The sequence below is a fragment of the Pteronotus mesoamericanus genome, unplaced genomic scaffold, assembly GCF_021234165.1.
Source record: "Pteronotus mesoamericanus isolate MK-2021 breed Mesoamerican mustached bat unplaced genomic scaffold, CSHL_Meso_final scaffold_167, whole genome shotgun sequence".
Taxonomy (NCBI): Eukaryota; Metazoa; Chordata; class Mammalia; order Chiroptera; family Mormoopidae; genus Pteronotus; species Pteronotus mesoamericanus.
In genome coordinates this window covers 24,452,463-24,470,039 of record NW_026555308.1, presented here as the reverse complement: position 1 = coordinate 24,470,039, position 17,577 = coordinate 24,452,463, and the positions used below count along the sequence as shown (strand labels likewise).

The following is a 17,577-nucleotide window of genomic DNA, read 5'->3' as shown; positions in this document are numbered from 1 at the left end:
ATTAGGTTATTGTGTATTGTGTTTTTCTTCTTTGTATAAACCTGCCCTCTTCCCTCTATCCCTATTTTTACATTAAAATAGTTGAAGGTAGGTTACTGAATGCAGCTGGCTGGGTATGTTTTTCCACTTATGTAGTGTATGTGGCAGAAACTGTTGGGGCATTTATTTATTTATTTTTTATGTGTATCAGTTTATTATAAAGGATACAACCTTTTTTAAAAAATATTTTTTATTTAATTTTAGAAAGAGGGGAATGGAGGGAGAAAGAGAGGGAGAGAAACACCAATGTGTGGTTGCCTCTCCTGCACCCCCTTCTGGGAATCTGGCCTGCAACCCAGGCATGTGCCCTGACTGGGAATTGATTCAGCGACTGTTTGGTTCACAGGCTGGCACTCAATCCACTGAGCCACACCAGCCAGAACTTTGTAGGGGCATTTATAACAACTCTGTTCTTTGCCTACTGATCTATTGGCACAAAGAACCCAAAGTGGCCTGGTGCTATTCACAGTTTCCAGTTCAGCAGAACACAAGGTTATCTCCTTAAAAGAAATGTTCTTCAGAGAATCTGGACTATAGCCCAGAAGACTCTAGGTCTGGAAATAGGAAGCACAAATTCCACAAATGGATTATTGGATGACAGTAAAAAGGGCCACCACTATTTTGACCCCTTAGTTCCTGTAGTCTTTATATTGGAGACACAATACCATTATTTGTATTATTGGTTCACTGTATATCAATGTATATACATACTGTGTCCCCAACTATGCAAGGTGCTGTATTTTATATCAGCAATTTAGTTAAGTCTTCAATACCTGCCTTTCCACAGTTCTGTCAGGCTAGCTGCATCTGCATGATGAGTAAGTACCATGAATTCTGTAGTTACAAGCTCATTGTCATACTTTCTTGACTATAAAATGGGTTCCTTGGTTAAGCTATGTCTAATGGATGAGGCATCCTCTGAGCTCTCAGACAATGGTGCTAGTGCAGGCAAAGCAGTTGGGGAGCCAAACCCATATTTAGAGCATGTAGTAATTCTGGTGTGAAATTTTACTTTTGTATCTATCCATGCCTAGTGCAATGGTGGGCATAAAGGAAAAATTAATGAAGTGCTCAGTTACTCATACATTTTCTTTAAAGCTATATAGTTTACACTAAAAATCACAAATTTTATGAGTTGGTTAGTTGTTTCCACCTGCATCATCTGAAGAACCATTGAAAGAAAATTTTGCTCAGAAGCCAGCTAGTAGCTACTGTTTCTTACCACTCTTTGTTAGGGATCAATGCCAATGAAAATCAAGAAGGAAATAAAAAGCGAAGTTATAGTAGTCTCGTGGCTGATGTAGTTTGAAAAGACAAATAGAATCCCACACTTCCGGTTTTTCTTATATTTCATTTGATGTCATATAGCATTAAAAGATAACATTTGATTTGTGAGCTTAAATAAAGAAGTAATATCTAAATCCCTTCCAAGTCCCTTTTTTTAAGAGACTTGCCAGTCCCTAGCAGATCTAGTTCCACAAGACGACGTTCTTTAAGGATCCATGACATCATAATGCTCCAGGGGCTTCTGTTCCAGCACTCCGACCTGCCTGTCCAAGTTCTCCGTGTTTACCTATCCCTGTCTCCGTATAGTCCAGTCTTTGTCCAGGAACGTGGCTCTCTTCTCTTCAATTTCTCTCTTTCACGGCAGTTTGCCCAATGTCCCCCCCTTCCCCCAAGAACCTTAGTAGATTCCGATCCCCGACTTTCTGTGTACCTTCTATAACCAAAGAGCCCTCTATCCTCTCTTTAATCAGTATATTCTGTACACTTGTGCTAGTTCCCGACCGGCTGACTCAGGGAAGTCCGACCTTTAGGTCTGCCCTGCTTCCTCACCTCCCGATACGCGTCTGTGCCGCCCACCACCCCGCAGGGAGTCTCGAGGATTGGCTGACGCCAAGAAGGGCCAGCGAGGGGCGCTTTCCCAAGTCCGGGCTGTCAGTCATTTCAGGTATGCTGGCTACAAAAAGCGGCCCAGCGGGGTTGGCAGGTTAGGAAGGGAAAAGCCAGGCAAGATACACCCGATAGTTCCCACACTTCGTAGAGGAGGCCTTCATCCAGGGCCTTCATCCGGGGGCCTGCCCTCTGTACCCCGCCTCCGGATTCCGCCTCCGGAAGTGCCGCAGAGAAGCACCGCCCTCCAAACGGTGCAGAACGACCCCCGAAGGGCCGGGGTGGCCCCCGCGAGCAAGGGTGTCTGCGACGGGACGGCAGCCTGGGCCGACGATCCGCTCGGGTGAGTCTCTGCAAGCCATTTTGGGGCCGCGGTGGGGACAGCCCCCTGTTTTGGCACACGGGAAGGAAGAGGAGGCGGAGGCGCCCGGTCCCGCCTACGACGGTTTCCGTCCTTAGAAGCTTGCTGGGCCAGTGGAGCGAGGGCCTGTTTCTTCTCAGTCCGAGTTTGCTCCACGGACTGAGGATCCCGCTCTCAGGATCCAGCGACCGTGCTTTGGTGTGAGCTGAGTATCTGTGTCCCGCCTCGTCCTTTTGGGACCATGTTTTCACCTAACAGGGAAGTGGGGGGAGGGCAGCTCTGGGAGAGGCCTTCAGGGAACCCGGCGCGAGGGTCCTGTCTGAGAGCTGCGGAGAGAGGACAGACCCTGTCGCGTATGGGGGACAGAACCCTGTCTCGTCCTTGGGTTTGAAGGACACCAGTCAAACCTGTTTGAATCTCAGCTCTTTCCTGGGTTACTGTCAGGATTATGGGAAAAGGCCCGCCAACCTAACCTAAGTTACCGAAGGGTCTGAACCCAAAAGTGGAATTTTGTTATTAGCCAAAACCATTTAGTAATTGAAAGTGGGCTGACAGTGTTACTAAGTAATTTCTAAGAAGTCTGCACTTAAAAAAATAATGAGTGATCATAACTAGCATATTTCTCTGTGAACGAACGTGAGCCTTGAAAGGAGTTTGTAAATGTTAAATATTTTAAACTTTTCACAGAAATCTTTACTGTATTAAGTTGTACTTTCTTATTTTTTTTTTAAATTCCACAAATCCCGTTGTTTAATTTAGTTGGTCAATCATTAGCAAGTATTTTTATTCAGTATCTACAGTGTATAAGGTACTTTGCTAAGTCCTGAGGATATGAAATTATGTGCTATTTTATGACAATAATTTCTCCTAATCTCTTCCCACAGTGATGGTCATTGGTCCCCAGAACAGGAATGGAAGAAATACTGGTCCAGGAAGCAGAAGGATCACCAAGGGTCCAATTTCAGTCTCTGGAGACCCAGTCTGAGGGTCTGTCCCCAGAGCCTCAGTTCCTGCAGGACACCGACATGGAACAGGGACTCACTGGGGGTAAGGCAGAGAGAGCACTTACATCCAGGAGAATGGGAATGGAGAGGGGCTTCTGGGCCTGGTATGAGAGAGGCCAGGAACCTCAATAAGAAGGTGGCCCCTAGAGGGATGTCTGGAAGGGAAGGATAGATTTGACCCAGCTCAGCCTTAATCATTTACGCTGCTCCAGCTGTTTTTTGTTTATATAACCTTTGCTTCATCCCAATGACCACATCCACGATAAGTTCTAAGATACACTGTTTTTGCTGCATCTCACAATCCTTGCCTGGCTTTTGTTTCTTCTTAGGTTTAGGGTCTATCCCTTCCTTTCACTTAGTGTCTTCTCTCCCTGATGACCTTTTGTGCTTTGCCACCTGCCATTCTGTTGCAGCTGCAGTATTTGTGACTAATTTAATTTTGGATAAGAAAGCACCCATTTAATTCCTTGGTTGAGCACAATGCCTGTATGATGTATACATATCACATATTGACTGTACAGTAACATTTTTATTGTATTGTATTTCCTTTGTTTTGTAAGAATCTTATCTTAGAATGCTCGTGGCCAACTGCAGTGAAATAACTTGTGTGTCAGCAACACTGATTGGATGCCACAGTATACAGAGTGCTGTGGGGCCTGGTGGGAGTGTGGAAGAGATCGTCAGGAAACATGTTCATTTCTTATTCTTAGGAACCTTACACACTGGTTGCAGAGACGATGCTCATTCACAAGAGAAAGGCTTAGTGATGTTTATAGAACAGTGTTTAGGAAACGGTCAGAAGTCTACTAAATAACTATGTCCCTGGACAAGTCACTGCAAGTCCTTATGCTTTGCTTTACCCATCCGCAAAACAGATACAGTGCTTTAAGTCCTGAATCATGGGTTCAAACATGTGTAAGCAGGGCATGCAAGTGCTGAGAAGGAGCAGAGTAGATACACTCCACACCTGATAAGCATTCATTGGTTTTGCTAGAATGTTGATGTGAAGAAGGGTCCTACTGACTCTATCTTCTGTAAGGGAGCCCTGGGGAAGGGCTACTCTCACTCTTGGCTCCTTTCTCCTCCCTTAGCTCCACCTGTCCCCCAGGTGCCTGCTCTTCCCCACGAGGGAAGCCCAGGAGACCAGGCAGCTGCGCTCCTGACAGCCAGGTACCAGGTGAGCTGAGGAACCTTCTTTTCCTCAGGGACTGTTGCTGCTGATTGAGTGTGGCCCTTCCCTCACCCCATCTGTAAACCTTGCCTGGATTTTTTTTCAGTAGCAAACCCTGGTTTTGGAACTGATCTCTTCAGAGACCTGGACTTTACACAAACCACCTTTCCATCTTTCCAAACACCACCAGTAAACACTGTTTTTTCTTTATCCCTAGTGTTGTGATGGGTGCTTATTAGATGTTAAAGGGTTATAGAACTTATTCCCTAGGTTCTAATCTGTTCTCACTCCTCCCTGATATAAATACACATTGGAGACTGTATCATTCATTCTCTGGCCATGATGCTGTAGTGGCCTCAGTCCTGAGAGCAGCCAGGCTGTATTATTTCAGGAGTTTGTGACATTCGAGGATGTGGCTGTGCACCTTACTCGAGAGGAATGGGGATGCCTGGACCCTGTTCAGAGGGATCTCTACAGAGAAGTGATGTTAGAGAATTATGGGAACGTGGTCTCACTGGGTAAGGACTGTCTTTTTATTCAGTTGATCTATTGGGTTTTCTTTATACTGAGTAGGTGTGAGGCCTCTGAGAAAGTAGAGTTTGGCTCAGATTCCAGGTCTTAGAACCTCTGAATCCTCTATCTTTAAGGTCATCTCCTCTGGGAGTGGTTTTCCTTTGGGGGTTTCAAGATGAGGCATATTCAACTCCTTATTCTAAGTTAATGGTTCCTGCTTTTGTGGGGTATCTGTTCCCTTTTTAGAAAAGGGAAAGTTGCTTGTGCTTTGCCTAAGTTTTCACCTCCTCTATCTTTTTTTTCCTTTTTTTTCTTCTTTCTTTTCTTTTCTTTTTTTTTTAAATGAGAGAGACTCTAGGGCTTCCCAATACACAACCAGACACTTTCCTTGCTGGTAATTCAGTGACTGTGTATCTGACTTTCCCATTTTCTTTGGAAGAAAAAAATGCCTTTTTAAAAGATAGGCTTAAATCCTTCTTGTTGAGTAATCGCTCACCTTTTAAGATCCCTAAATTCATCTCTAAGCTGGCAGAATTTAAGAGACTTCATTTAAAGGCATGACTCACTGAGTACATTTCAGTGAGTCACCCAGATGGTAATCCTAAGTAACCTCATTCCAAGCAGCAGAAGTCTCAGACTTAAACCAAGTCTCTCTGTCATTTGGATGGTACAGCAGGCAGCCGAGATTAGGCAGCCTGTGGTGCTGAGGCATCAGTGGGCTTTGTTGGCAGCCCCCTTCATGTGAGCGTTGCTCCTTTTCCTCTCTCTCGCTCTCTCTTTTTTTTTTTTGCCTGTCTCTGCTTTTGTTCTTTTTATTCATGTATGTATTTAATCAGTTTTCCGTTTCTTTCTCTCTTTTAAACATTTTTTTGCTTTGCCTATGCTAGTGACATCTAGGGTGTTGCTTTGTCTTCCTTGATTACACTCAAGATTAATAAGGTCTTCTTGTCTGTGGGGAGGCAGCCTGCCCACGGGGAAGATTTTAGCCTGTTTTCCATTCCTGGCTCTTTGATCTTTGTAGGCATACTTCTCCGTCTTCCCACCACCCGGATTCATAGTGTGAATTCCTGCCCGGCCCTGAGTCATACCCAGGCAAGTGCTTTCTCTGGAGAAACACTTGCAGTCCTTTCAGCAGGAATCTCCAAGAGATGGCCCAAGTGTCGGCTTCCCATCGATATTGCTCATCCCCGCTCGGAAACTCCTTTTCCACGATTATAAGATATTACATTTGATTGATGGAATAGATGCTCCCAGGATGCCACCACTATGTAAAATTGCAGCTCCTCAGATGACCTTTGTTAAATTTCTAAAGGGCCAAGGAAGTTCTCCGTTGCAACCAGATGCATTTTGTATCCTGAATTTTGAGTTCATTCAGAAGCCACGGTTGGTGGTCATCTACTTGTGTTCTGAGGAACCACAAAGTTCAACTCCAGCTCTTCAGTTATGATCTTTTCATGTTATTTTAGAATGTGGAACGTATGCTGTACTCCCCTCCTTCCGTAGTGAACAGAACCTGCCCCTTCTGATGCCTAACTCTCCTATGACCCCTGGGCTTTCATGTTTAACATTCTAGTCTTCCTTTAAGTCCCTGTGGTCACCTCCAAGGTCCTGCCTTTGTCCCCTTTCTGCATTAATCTATTGCTGAACAGATTAATGCATTTATATGACCTTTTCTGAGTTCCTGACCCCTGTCCTTGATGGAGGGGAAATGGGAGGGCAGAAGAGTTCATTTGCTTTATTTCAGGGTATCCAATTGAATGTATATTTAACAAGCTTGTGTACTGTAAAGTGATATGTAATTGTAAGATACTGTAAATTTTATCTAATAATTATATAATTTCCAACAGTTAACCTGTCTACTTTTTGGAGTAAAGAAACTTCTTAGCTTAATCAGCCAAATAACACACAGCAGGCTACTCAACTGAATTTCATCCCATTTCCTCTCTCTTCATACACAGAGAACATGCATGCACACTTACACATACCGGGCACAAGTGCATACAAGCTCTCCTACTCAATTTGCTTTCGTGACCAAGTCAGCAGCATCTCCTTCGTAATTATTCATTACAGTCCTTGGGAAGAGCTTTTATATTTGTGGGTTCAGCAAACTCCATGTGAAATGTAAAGTTATATACTTAATTAACTTAGCTTAATGTTGGTGTTATAAAATAAGGACTTTTATAATTACTCCCTGGTTTAGCAAGCCCTACTTTCCAGCTCACATCTTTTTCCCATGGCAGTGGCTCTGAGTTGTATTTGTCACAGATATCAGAACTTTGGTCCTTTGGTTAAGTGCATTGTCTATACTGTAGTAAATATACAGAATATGAACAACTGGAAAAAAGTAAAAAAGTAGGTAAAAAGTTATAATTTTCATCACCAAATCTAAAAAAGTATATACTGTTGAGAGTGTATGAATTACTGGCTTGAGGATCATACCCGAAAGGAAGTTATATGTGATTTAGCGCTTAAAATTAAGATTAAGCGCTGGAGATTAAGAATGGGAAAGAGGTCTATATTGCATTTCACATGGGGCAGCGTGGCAGGTGCCTAATTAGATGACAGCATTAGAAACATGTTTATCAAAATTCTAGTTGATAATAAGTGAATTGATAAATCCGGAATGTCTGGTACCTACTCGCTAACTTTTTGAAGTTGATGTCCTAAGGACAAAAATGATTTTTTATAGACTGTCTTTTACTGTCACAGCTATTTACTATTTCTTGAGTAACCAATATGTTACTAGGTACTATATATATATCTCATTTAATCCTTACTATAGTCTGAGTAGGTATTATTCTATTTTATACTTGGGGAAACTAAGGCTCAGAGAGAGTTAAGTGATTCATGCAGGGTCAAAGCTAGACTTGTGACTCAAATCTGACTCTGAAACCCATGCTCTTTTTCACTATTTTGTGCCTTAGAACAATTAGTCAAACCACATATGGTGATTTTTATATTTTCATGGCTTTTTGATGACAATTAAAAATGACTACGATAAACTGGACAGGCATAAGGTTGTACAGTTTGGGAGCAGAAAGGATGTACATTCAAGAAGAAGTAAAATTGTCTAGGAATATATTTCATTATAATAGGTTTGTACACAAGAACAGTATTGCTAAGGAGAGCTTTATTTGTGTATTTGTTAAGGACCAGGAAAAGTCTTAGACCAGCTCTAGTACAGGCAGCAAACCAAACAATGGGGTATATTTTAAGTCTTGAAGACCAGGTTAAGTAAAAATAAATTTACTTAGAAAGTGGTCAAGATTTAAATTTTAAAATTAAAAGATTTTAATAAAAAATTAAGAAATTTTAGATGAGAGGCTTGAATGAGGAAAAACTTTAAAGCATATGCTTATTTTAAAGGCACAGAGTTTTGACTTAAACTTAGGAAAAGACATTTACACTAATGGCAAAAAAAAAAACAACCCAACAAAACAAACCCTGTCTTAATGCTTCCTGTGTCCCTTAGTGTGGTAGATTAGAAAGAATATAAATTGGGATTAAATTGAATTCCAGTTACCAGCTGTGATATATTGAGCAAATATTTAAACTGACACTCATTTTCTTCATTTATAAAACATGAAAAATAATGTCTACCTTTCTGGTTTGTGCCAAGTAAATTAGATTGTATTTGTGAGTACCTGGATCATAGTAGTTACTCAAATATTTGTTTGGAAAGGATGACAGCAAATGATACAAGTTACAGACCAGATTTTTTTAATATGAACAAAAATTTCAAGAACGTGTTCAAATTATTTCTTTATAATAGAATTTCCTCAAATAGAATATTGCCATGGCTTTGCCCAGGAGTTTGGATTTTTATTATAAAGAGATTTTCATTTCTTTGACACTAATGATCTCTTAGATTCCTTTTAGTTAAAACATTTATGATTCCAAATCTTTTGGATCCTGGCTCTCCAATCACTATTTTTCTGTTCTTTTTATTATGTTCACCTTTTACTCCATTAACAATATATTGGTCTTCTGTTTTCCTTCTTTACATATTTTGGAGGAAGGGATGGATTTCACTCACAATCATTATTATTTTTTTTTATCTGTAGATTATTTAAAAGCCAGGTTCTGAAATAAGACTGTCTGGGTTTGTGCCCTAGCCTGGCCACTTATGACTGTGGGCAAGTTACTACAGGTAACCCCTTTGAATCTTAGTTTTCCCATTTGTAAAATGGGTGCAGTATAGTAACTACCTCATAAAGGTATGGTATTGAGTGAAAGCTTGTAAAGCTCTTGGCATGATACTTTGTATCTATCAAGTGCTTAGCAAACCAAAGCCTAATATTTTGATGATATAGGTGGCTTTAAGTCTATGATCCGAACTCTACTTTCTTCTGAACTGCAGTCTTATATTTCTAACTACCTGCTAAGCATTTTCTCTCAGGTCTTTCTACACCATCTTAAACACAAGTCTAAAATAAAACCCTTCATTCCACATCAAGATGATCTTTTTTATTGTACGCATGTGACTTAAGTATAGATACAGAGTAAATAAACAATTTGGTTTAGCTATCGAATACTTAGAAATTTTGATAAATATCTCAAAATTAAAAGTTGCACATTATGTTGCTGCTTCAAGCCATCCTGTTTTTTTAAACTTGCAAAACTATTTTATTTGATATGGAGGATCTTAACTAAGTACCTGTCCAAAAGGATTCTATTAATGCCTAGCAGTAATTCAGAAACACAATAAATAAATGTCTTTTTTACATCTGTTCTGATGTCTCTGCTCATTGGCTCTCACATGGAATCCCAAAAGGGTAGCTGTTGGTTTATCGTATTTTCCAGGCCCAATGCCCTTTTAAAAACATTAGTTATTTGTTATATATTGACACTTGGGCACAAAATTGGCACTCACTGAGTAATTCTTAAGTAAATGAATCAAAAGAAGTACAAGATACAAGATACATGGCTCCTACTATCAAAGAGTTAATAAATCAGGTAGAGATGATGCTGTCTGAAACCAATTAAAAAATCTATTAATTCCATTATATGTGACATGTCAGGATAATAGGAACAGATAATAATTTCTGTAGATACTCAGTGAAGAGAAAGGCTTTTGGAGATGAGAGGCTTGAGCTAGACCTTGTGTGTGTGTTACTAGGAGCTTTCTGGGCTGAACATATATTAAAAAAATGCTCCTTTGATACTATAGTTCTGCCCTTCAGAAGCAGACTGCCTCTTTCTTTCACTTTAAAAGAGATTAGATCTTTGCAGTCCATTATGCAAGCCAGAAAGAGACCATTTTATGTGAAGATGCCTTTTATGGCACTTTCCTCACTATCATGTCGTCGTTAGTTGTTTATATCTGTCTCTGCAGTTAAGAGTGTAAGGTCCTGGAGGGAATAGACCTCATCTGCTTGGGCCCGTTATCCTCATACATACTTTGCATACCCCATAAATGTTTGTGGAATAAACAGAGTGTAAGCTCCTAATGGATGAGATGGGTCATATTATTCATTGGTTTGTCTTGTGAATTGAAATGAATTGTTTCTTGAGATTGATCGTAGGAATACTTACTGTCTTCACTGATTCTCTTGCTACAGTTTTTCTCACCATACAACAGGTACTTGAATATTCATCTTTTTCCAGTCCAGCAAAGTTATATGTTGATGACCTCAATTTTGACCGGTCTGATACTATAGACCAGTCTAATACTAGGTTGATATATAGGCAACAGGTGAGGAATGATAATGGTAATTTTTGTGAAATTATCTCATGCACAAATTCCCTTGTCTGAGTAATGCTTAAATTAATATTATTGCTCTCAAAAGTCATAAACTTGCACCTAAACATACCTCATTATAGAGCACAAATAGGAGCTCCTTGTAGAACATATTTGCTACTCTCACTTCCATACCTTCCTAATGTCTTCTAAGAGTTTACTTTCTCCATTAACTATTATTTAAGAGAAAAAGTGGCTGGTATGGTATCTGGGGATAAATTGCCACATCCCATTTCCTTCTCTATGAGCAGGATTTCCAATTTCCAAGCCTGATGGGATCTCTCAACTGGAACAAGATCTACAGGTCTTTGATCTGGAAACAAAGAATAGAGAAGTCCTAAGAGATGACTGCTCAGGTGAGTAAGGAAGGATCAATCAGATGGAATTATTAGTCCAGGTGTTGAGCCAAGTTGTAGCTGTTAGGCAGTCAGAATGAAGAGCTCTGTATCCCAGGAAAGAGAACTCTTTCTTTTTCCCTTCAGTTTTGATGAATTCTGCACTTATTTTGTCTCTTATCATCTACAGGTTGAACTAGGCCCCTGTTCAAGTTGCTTATTTATAATTCATTTGAAATATTTTCCTGCTTTCTCCTTTGAAACACCTTAATTGGTTGTCTTCTTACTCTGAAAGTACCTTCTATTTCTCTCACACCCCGAACCATTTGGATCCTACCTCACTGTTTCTATTCATGCCCTTATATCTGCTGTTGAAGTTTTGTGCCTGTGTTTTACAACAAATAAACCTCTCTTATCCTGATAGTAACTAGATTATTTAGTTTTCTCCTCTCTGAGTTTTCTTTTTCTAAGCACAGTGTACAGATTACATTTGCATTTTCTATTTATATATTGAATCAGATGCAGAAACCAGAGAAGAGAACAAGCTGTTGATTCCTAAGCAGAACATTTCAGAAGTACATTCATGCAAAGCAAGAGTAGGAAGACTCAAAAAGGATATCACCCAAATTCCTGAGACTAGAGACGTATATAAACCTGAGGACAGATTAGAAAGGCTTCAGGAAATCCTAAGGAAATTTCTGTTCCTGGAGAGAGAGTTTAGGCAAATAACAATCAGCAAGAAAACTTTCACCAGTGAGAACAATGAATGTAATGAACCTGAGAAAAGCTTCAGTCTGGAATCTACCCTTAATACAGACCAGAGAGATCTTAGAATACAGAACATTGATGACATTGATAAGTATGACATGAGCCTCAACCAGAATTCAGCTGCTGAGAAACACGAACAAGTAAATCTAACCCAGGATTTTCAGAATAGTGACTATAAGGAAAGCTTAATGGAGCTCTCCCACCTTACTAAATGTGAGAGCATTCCCACCACTGAGAAATCCTATAAATGTGATGCATGTGAGAAAATCTTCCATCAGAGCTCAGCTCTTTCTAGACATCAGAGAATTCATACTAGAGAGAAACCCTACAAATGTAAAGAATGTGAAAAATCTTTCAGTCAGAGCTCAAGTCTTAGTCGGCATAAAAGAATACATACTAGAGAAAAACCCTATAAATATGAAGCATCTGATAAGTCCTGTGAATCATCTGATAAATCTTCTAGTCAGAGCTCAGGCATAATTCAGCATAAGAGGATTCACAGCAGAGCAAAATCTTATAAATGTAGCAATTGTGAAAGAGTCTTCAGTCGTAGTGTTCACCTTACTCAACATCAGAGAATTCACAGAGAGATGCCCTGTAAGTGTACTGTATGTGGCATTGACTTCTACCATACCTCATACCTTGTTGAACATCAGAAGCTTCACTGTGAAGAGAAAGCCTATGAATACAATGAATGTGGGATGACCTTTATTAAACCTCAAGGAATTCATCTCAGAGAAAAGCCCTATACATGTAATGAATGTGGAAAAGACTTCAGATTGAATTCCCACCTTATTCAGCATCAAAGAATTCATACACGAGAGAAAACACATGAATGTAATGAATGTGGAAAAGCTTTCAGTCAAACCTTATGCCTTATTCAGCATCACAAAATTCATAGGAAAGAGAAATCTGAGTGTAATGATTATGAGGAAAGTTTTAATCATAGCTCAGATCCTGTCCTGCAACGAGAAGTCCTTACTAGAGAAAAAGCCTTTGATTGTGATGCATGGGAAAAGAACCTCAGTCAGAGAGCACAAATTATTCAACATCAAAGAATTCATACCAAAGAGAAACCTTATGAATGTATTGAACATGGGAAGACATTTAGTCAAGTTCAGGCCTCATTCAACATCTGAGAGTTCACACCAGAGAGAAATCATGTGTGTACTGAATGTGGTAATTAATACCTTCAGTCATAGCTCAACCTTTATTCAGCATCAGAGGATCTGCACCAGAGAGAAATCTTCTGAATGTGGTGAATGTAGGAGAGCTATTACTGTTTAAATTCTGCAAACCCACACCAATGAGAAAACCTATGAATATATTGAAGGTAAATGCTTCATGCTGTGTTTATACCTTAGTTATTGGAGGATTCACACAGGAATAAAATTCCATCACTGTAATGAATGTGAAAAAGCCTTCTTCAGTCAAAGAAACTACCTTGTTCAGCATCAAATTCATTCCATGCAGAAAGCCTATGAATGTAATAAATGTGTGCGTGTGTGTATGTGAACATTAGTCATATTTCAATCCTCATTCAACATCAAAGAATCCATACCCAAGAGAAGCCACTGATATAGGAGTTCAAGTCTTTTTCATCATCAGAATATCTATAACAGACCAGAATCTGATATAATTCAAATGGAAAAATTTACTGCAATATTCCTGGCTTTACTCAAACATCAAAGTACTGGAGAGAGAATTGTTGATTATTTGTATACAAAATTGTTAATATATAGCTCCAGTCTTTCACTGCAGAGGAATCTAGTCTGAGGAGTGACATGGTGAATGCAGTGCTGTTTTCTCATGGCATTCTTTAATATAAAAGGTGGTGTAAATAACTATGTATACTTTATTTATGGAATTCATTTAAGCTATTTTTATTTTAATATGGCCTATAAACATTATTTTCCCTGAAATTGGTATGTATTATTCACAGCTTCCCTAAGATACTGTATTACACCAATGTTAAAACATATCAGTGTCTGGAAAGTAGCTCATTTAGCTTTTTCTGCTGTTCTCAGCCCAGGTTCTCTCCAAAACAGATTGTTAGACCTGCTATTTTCTGGGGACCATACTTCCTGTTTGTTTCTAGCCACAATACTTGGATGTCTGTTGATTTCTCCATTTTCTTAAGCACCTTCAAATGATGGTTTCCTGGTTTTAAGCTTTTCACCAGCAGGTATGCTGTCCCTACTTGATGCTGCTGTTCTGGTGTCTTTCCCAAAATAAAGTGTTTTCTTTTAAAAGAATTGGATTTCCACATCCTGTTCACCCATGAGTATGAAGGATTCTGGTTCCCCTGAATTTATGGCAGGCAGCTAAACATTTTTAAGTGATGCCCAAGCACTTAGCTGGCTTGTCTGCATCCACAGCCCACTAAAAAAAGAGGATAAAGATATCAGGGAGCCAGCAAGACTCCTGGTGGTGTAGCTACATTCATTCAGCATCCGCTCTGCATGTCTGAGTTTAGGATTATTTTATATACTTCCACTGAAGGCCAGCAAAATGCTTGGGTCTGCTTTTGATATGGCAAAACATAATAAAATATACTAAAACGTCAGGAAGCTTCATAAGGCAGAGAGCTCAGCCTTCCAACAAAGATATTGCTGTTTTTATGTAGCATCTCAAAAGAGTGGCAGTTCTATTCCTGATATTATAAAATTTTAACTGTTAAGATTGCTTCTTCTCTATTTGGATTTTCATGCCCATTCACCCCTCATCAGTCCAGGACAGCATTTGAAGTGTGGGGGCTTTGTGTATAATTACTTAATAATTATTACTTTTATTTTTGTATTTTCCTAGAGTCTACAGGCCATATAAAAGAACATGATTTTCTTGATTGATAAAAGTGATCACAGATGTTGGCTCCAGATTTCGGGGTCACCATCATAACACCTAGCAACAATTCATGATTCTAGGATGATGTCAAAGCATTTCATTATATTTTTCCATCTTAAACTTCTTAATATTTTGTGAATAAGATAAGTGTTATTTAAAATTCTAGTTGTTGTCCCAGCAATTGAGGCCTTCATAGTTCAAATCTCATAATATTCATGAGGCATTCTTAAATATATAATAACTTATTGCTTGCTATATAAGCATTTTATGGCTAACCACTAGGATAGTTCTGCCACTATATTTTACCTCCTAGCCATCGGCAAGCATAGATTCTAATCAGGGCAAGGTAGAGATTTAAATGATCTAAATGTAAAAGCAAATGAAAATGCATGTTTTTTTCTCCTGTCAATGACTGTGTATAATCTTATGTTTAGAGAATAATAGTCAACTCTGGTGATTATGAAACAGAGGATTAATTAATCCCTAAATAGCAGAATATATAAAAATCACATGTATGCATTTGGTTTAGCAATGTGCTTTTGTATCTCCACTTGAATAAAGGTTTGTTTGATACTCTGAGAATCTGTTTCAAATAAAATCTGAAGGCCTTAGCCAGAAGCATTTGGAAATCTTGGAATGACCTTCCTGGCTGCAACTCAGTTCCTTCCAGAAACCTGCTTCACAACAAGAGTAGATCACTCTCTCCTGTGTACTGATTCTTGCTCTTCCACAGAACTCTTGAGGAATAAAGCCTGAATGTTTAGGACTTCACGGGTTATTAGACTGGATGCTTTCGTTACATAAAATAAGAGTAAATCATTTGAGGTTTGAGTAGAACTAGGCAGAATGTGTTTTTAAAAAAATAAACATTTAAAAACATTAGAAACCAAATGTCTTTGAGGGCAAGTAACTTGCTACTTTAAGCTTGATGATAATTAATGGTCCAATATGATATGAGTTTGTGTTCTTAGTCATTTTAGTCTTGATGTTGGAGAGGGAAGAGAAGAAATCTAATAGTTAAGGGACACTTAATTTTATCTTCTATCTCTCCACCCATCTACATGTACTGTATGTATGTACATATGCAAACTTAATCCTCACAACAGCTCTGCAAGGGAACTAGCTTCATTTTACAGAGGAACTGAGGTATAGAGAGGAAAAAGAACTTGTTAAGGTTACACAGCAAGTTCAAAGTCAGGTCTGTTTGACTCCAAAACTTTCCATCATCATGAAGTTGGTATTAGACGCCAACCAGAGAAGTTTTCTTTGATTGCTCTTAATTTCATCACACCCCAATGATTCACTATTACCAGTCTGCAATGGATCCTAAATGCTCCTAGAGCTGGGATACTAGGAGAAAATATTCCAGTATCTTTTGGGAGCTAGTCAGAGACCTACCCTACTTGAAACAGTCTTAGACAACTTTGACAATGTCAGGCCACAGGTCAAAGCTCCCAAATCTCCAGCCAAGCCACTCCACTCCCATCACTAGATTTACATTTCCATTTTTCAATGTCCAAACATGCTCTTAATTTTTGCTTCTATCTGGGACTTGCTGATGGACGTGTTCTCTTACCAAGATTTACTGTCACCTCTGGTTATGTTACAGTGGTGGAGTAAAGTAGGTATTGGGAATGTCAAGTTTGATTGCTAGGTTCTGGCTTGAGCAAGAGTATCGAGTGATACGGGGGATGTTGGAAGAAGAGCAAGGAGAGTATTTCAGGCAGGAGAGAGCATGTCTGCAGGCCTACAGATGAAAGAGTATAGCATTTTCAAGGGTAATAAATGAGCCCTCTGGGGAAATGCCTCACCCTAGAAAATAGTATGGGGGAAACTGATGAAGTTTAAGAGCAAAGTTCAAAAGAGACTCTCAGCAAAGCATGATAGGATTCTCACATCTAGAAATGTAACTTCTCCTGTTCCTTCACTCAGTAGCACAATTGCTAGATTCTGATAATTCAGTGCTAGCCAAAGGATATAGTTAACCTAATCAAGTGAATGAAGCCATCCACTGAGTAGTAAGACAAACATTAGTTGTCCAAGCAATCAATAGCTTTGGAATTATACATATCTATGTTTGGACTTAGCTGTGTGACTTTGGAAATTTTACTTAAGCTTTTCTAGTTTTCTTGTCTATACAATATGGTTAATAACAGCATGAAAACTAAAGAGAGAATGTGAAAGGTGCTGGTCATATAAGTGCCAAAAAATTATTAATATAAAACCAATACAAATAGAAGACAGATGTTTAGATAGAAGTATAATCTTAAGAGGGAATTAATGAGCAAGCATTTAACAGTGTAGAACTAGCATTATCCAGAGCAGGATGTCCTGGGTTTGTAGAACTTACCGGTAAATATGATTAGAGAAATCATTAGGCATCCTGGGCCGTGGTAGAAACTGCCTCCTGATGGGCACTCCCTATTGGAGTCAGCAAACTGGCATCTGTCTATTCCAAAATTTGTATCATATGACATCACATTTTAAAAATATGAGTGCATGAAGGAACCATTGTTTAATCCAAGACTGTAAGAGTGATTTCAGTCAGAAATCAGATGGTGCCCTGTACAAATTAACAAAATAATGCTGGAGTTTTTTATTTTGCTGATGCATCCTATTCACTCTTCACTTTTAGAAAATGGTTAACCTCTTGTATTTCATTCATGTTTATAAATATACAACTTGGGCAAAATTAGAAGTGTCTGTCTTTTTTTCTTTTCTGCGGTTGCTCAGCCTACAGATCTACCCCCAGCCTTTCTCATTGACCCTTCTGGGTGCAGTTAGACACCAGGCTCTGATTGGAACAGACCAGGATTCAAATGCTGCCTCTAGTTGCTTACTAACGGCAGCTTCTGGCACGTGAGATAGTAAAAAGTACCGAATTTATGGGATTGTTGTGAGGATTAGTG

General features: G+C 39.2%; 1 protein-coding gene across 4 annotated transcripts; it reads left to right on the top strand.

The window, feature by feature from the left end:
- The first annotated feature begins 2,169 nt into the window (after positions 1-2,169).
- On the top strand, positions 2,170-17,388 carry ZNF655 (zinc finger protein 655). 4 transcript variants are annotated; one of them, XM_054589832.1, is made up of 5 exons: positions 2,170-2,275; positions 3,178-3,340; positions 4,389-4,474; positions 4,860-4,986; positions 6,003-6,832. In XM_054589832.1, the coding sequence occupies exons 2-5, from the start codon at positions 3,205-3,207 to the stop codon at positions 6,197-6,199; spliced, it is 546 nt and encodes a 181-aa protein (XP_054445807.1). In that variant the 5' UTR covers positions 2,170-2,275; positions 3,178-3,204; the 3' UTR covers positions 6,200-6,832. The 4 variants fall into 4 exon arrangements, with proteins under 4 accessions (XP_054445807.1, XP_054445804.1, XP_054445808.1 ...); XM_054589829.1 differs by lacking the exons at positions 4,389-4,474; positions 4,860-4,986; positions 6,003-6,832 and adding exons at positions 10,973-11,077; positions 11,576-17,388; XM_054589830.1 differs by lacking the exons at positions 2,170-2,275; positions 4,389-4,474; positions 4,860-4,986; positions 6,003-6,832 and adding exons at positions 2,390-2,493; positions 10,973-11,077; positions 11,576-17,388.
- The last annotated feature ends 189 nt before the right edge of the window (positions 17,389-17,577 follow it).

Bases quoted from the DNA above. Each gene is read 5' to 3' on its own strand.
- ZNF655 (XM_054589829.1), top strand. From the start codon at position 3,205: ATGGAAGAAATACTGGTCCAGGAAGCAGAAGGATCACCAAGGGTCCAA. The intron at 3,341-10,972 runs GTAAGGCAGAGA...CTCTATGAGCAG, and splicing joins GGAACAGGGACTCACTGGGG to GATTTCCAATTTCCAAGCCT. The intron at 11,078-11,575 runs GTGAGTAAGGAA...ATATTGAATCAG, and splicing joins CCTAAGAGATGACTGCTCAG to ATGCAGAAACCAGAGAAGAG.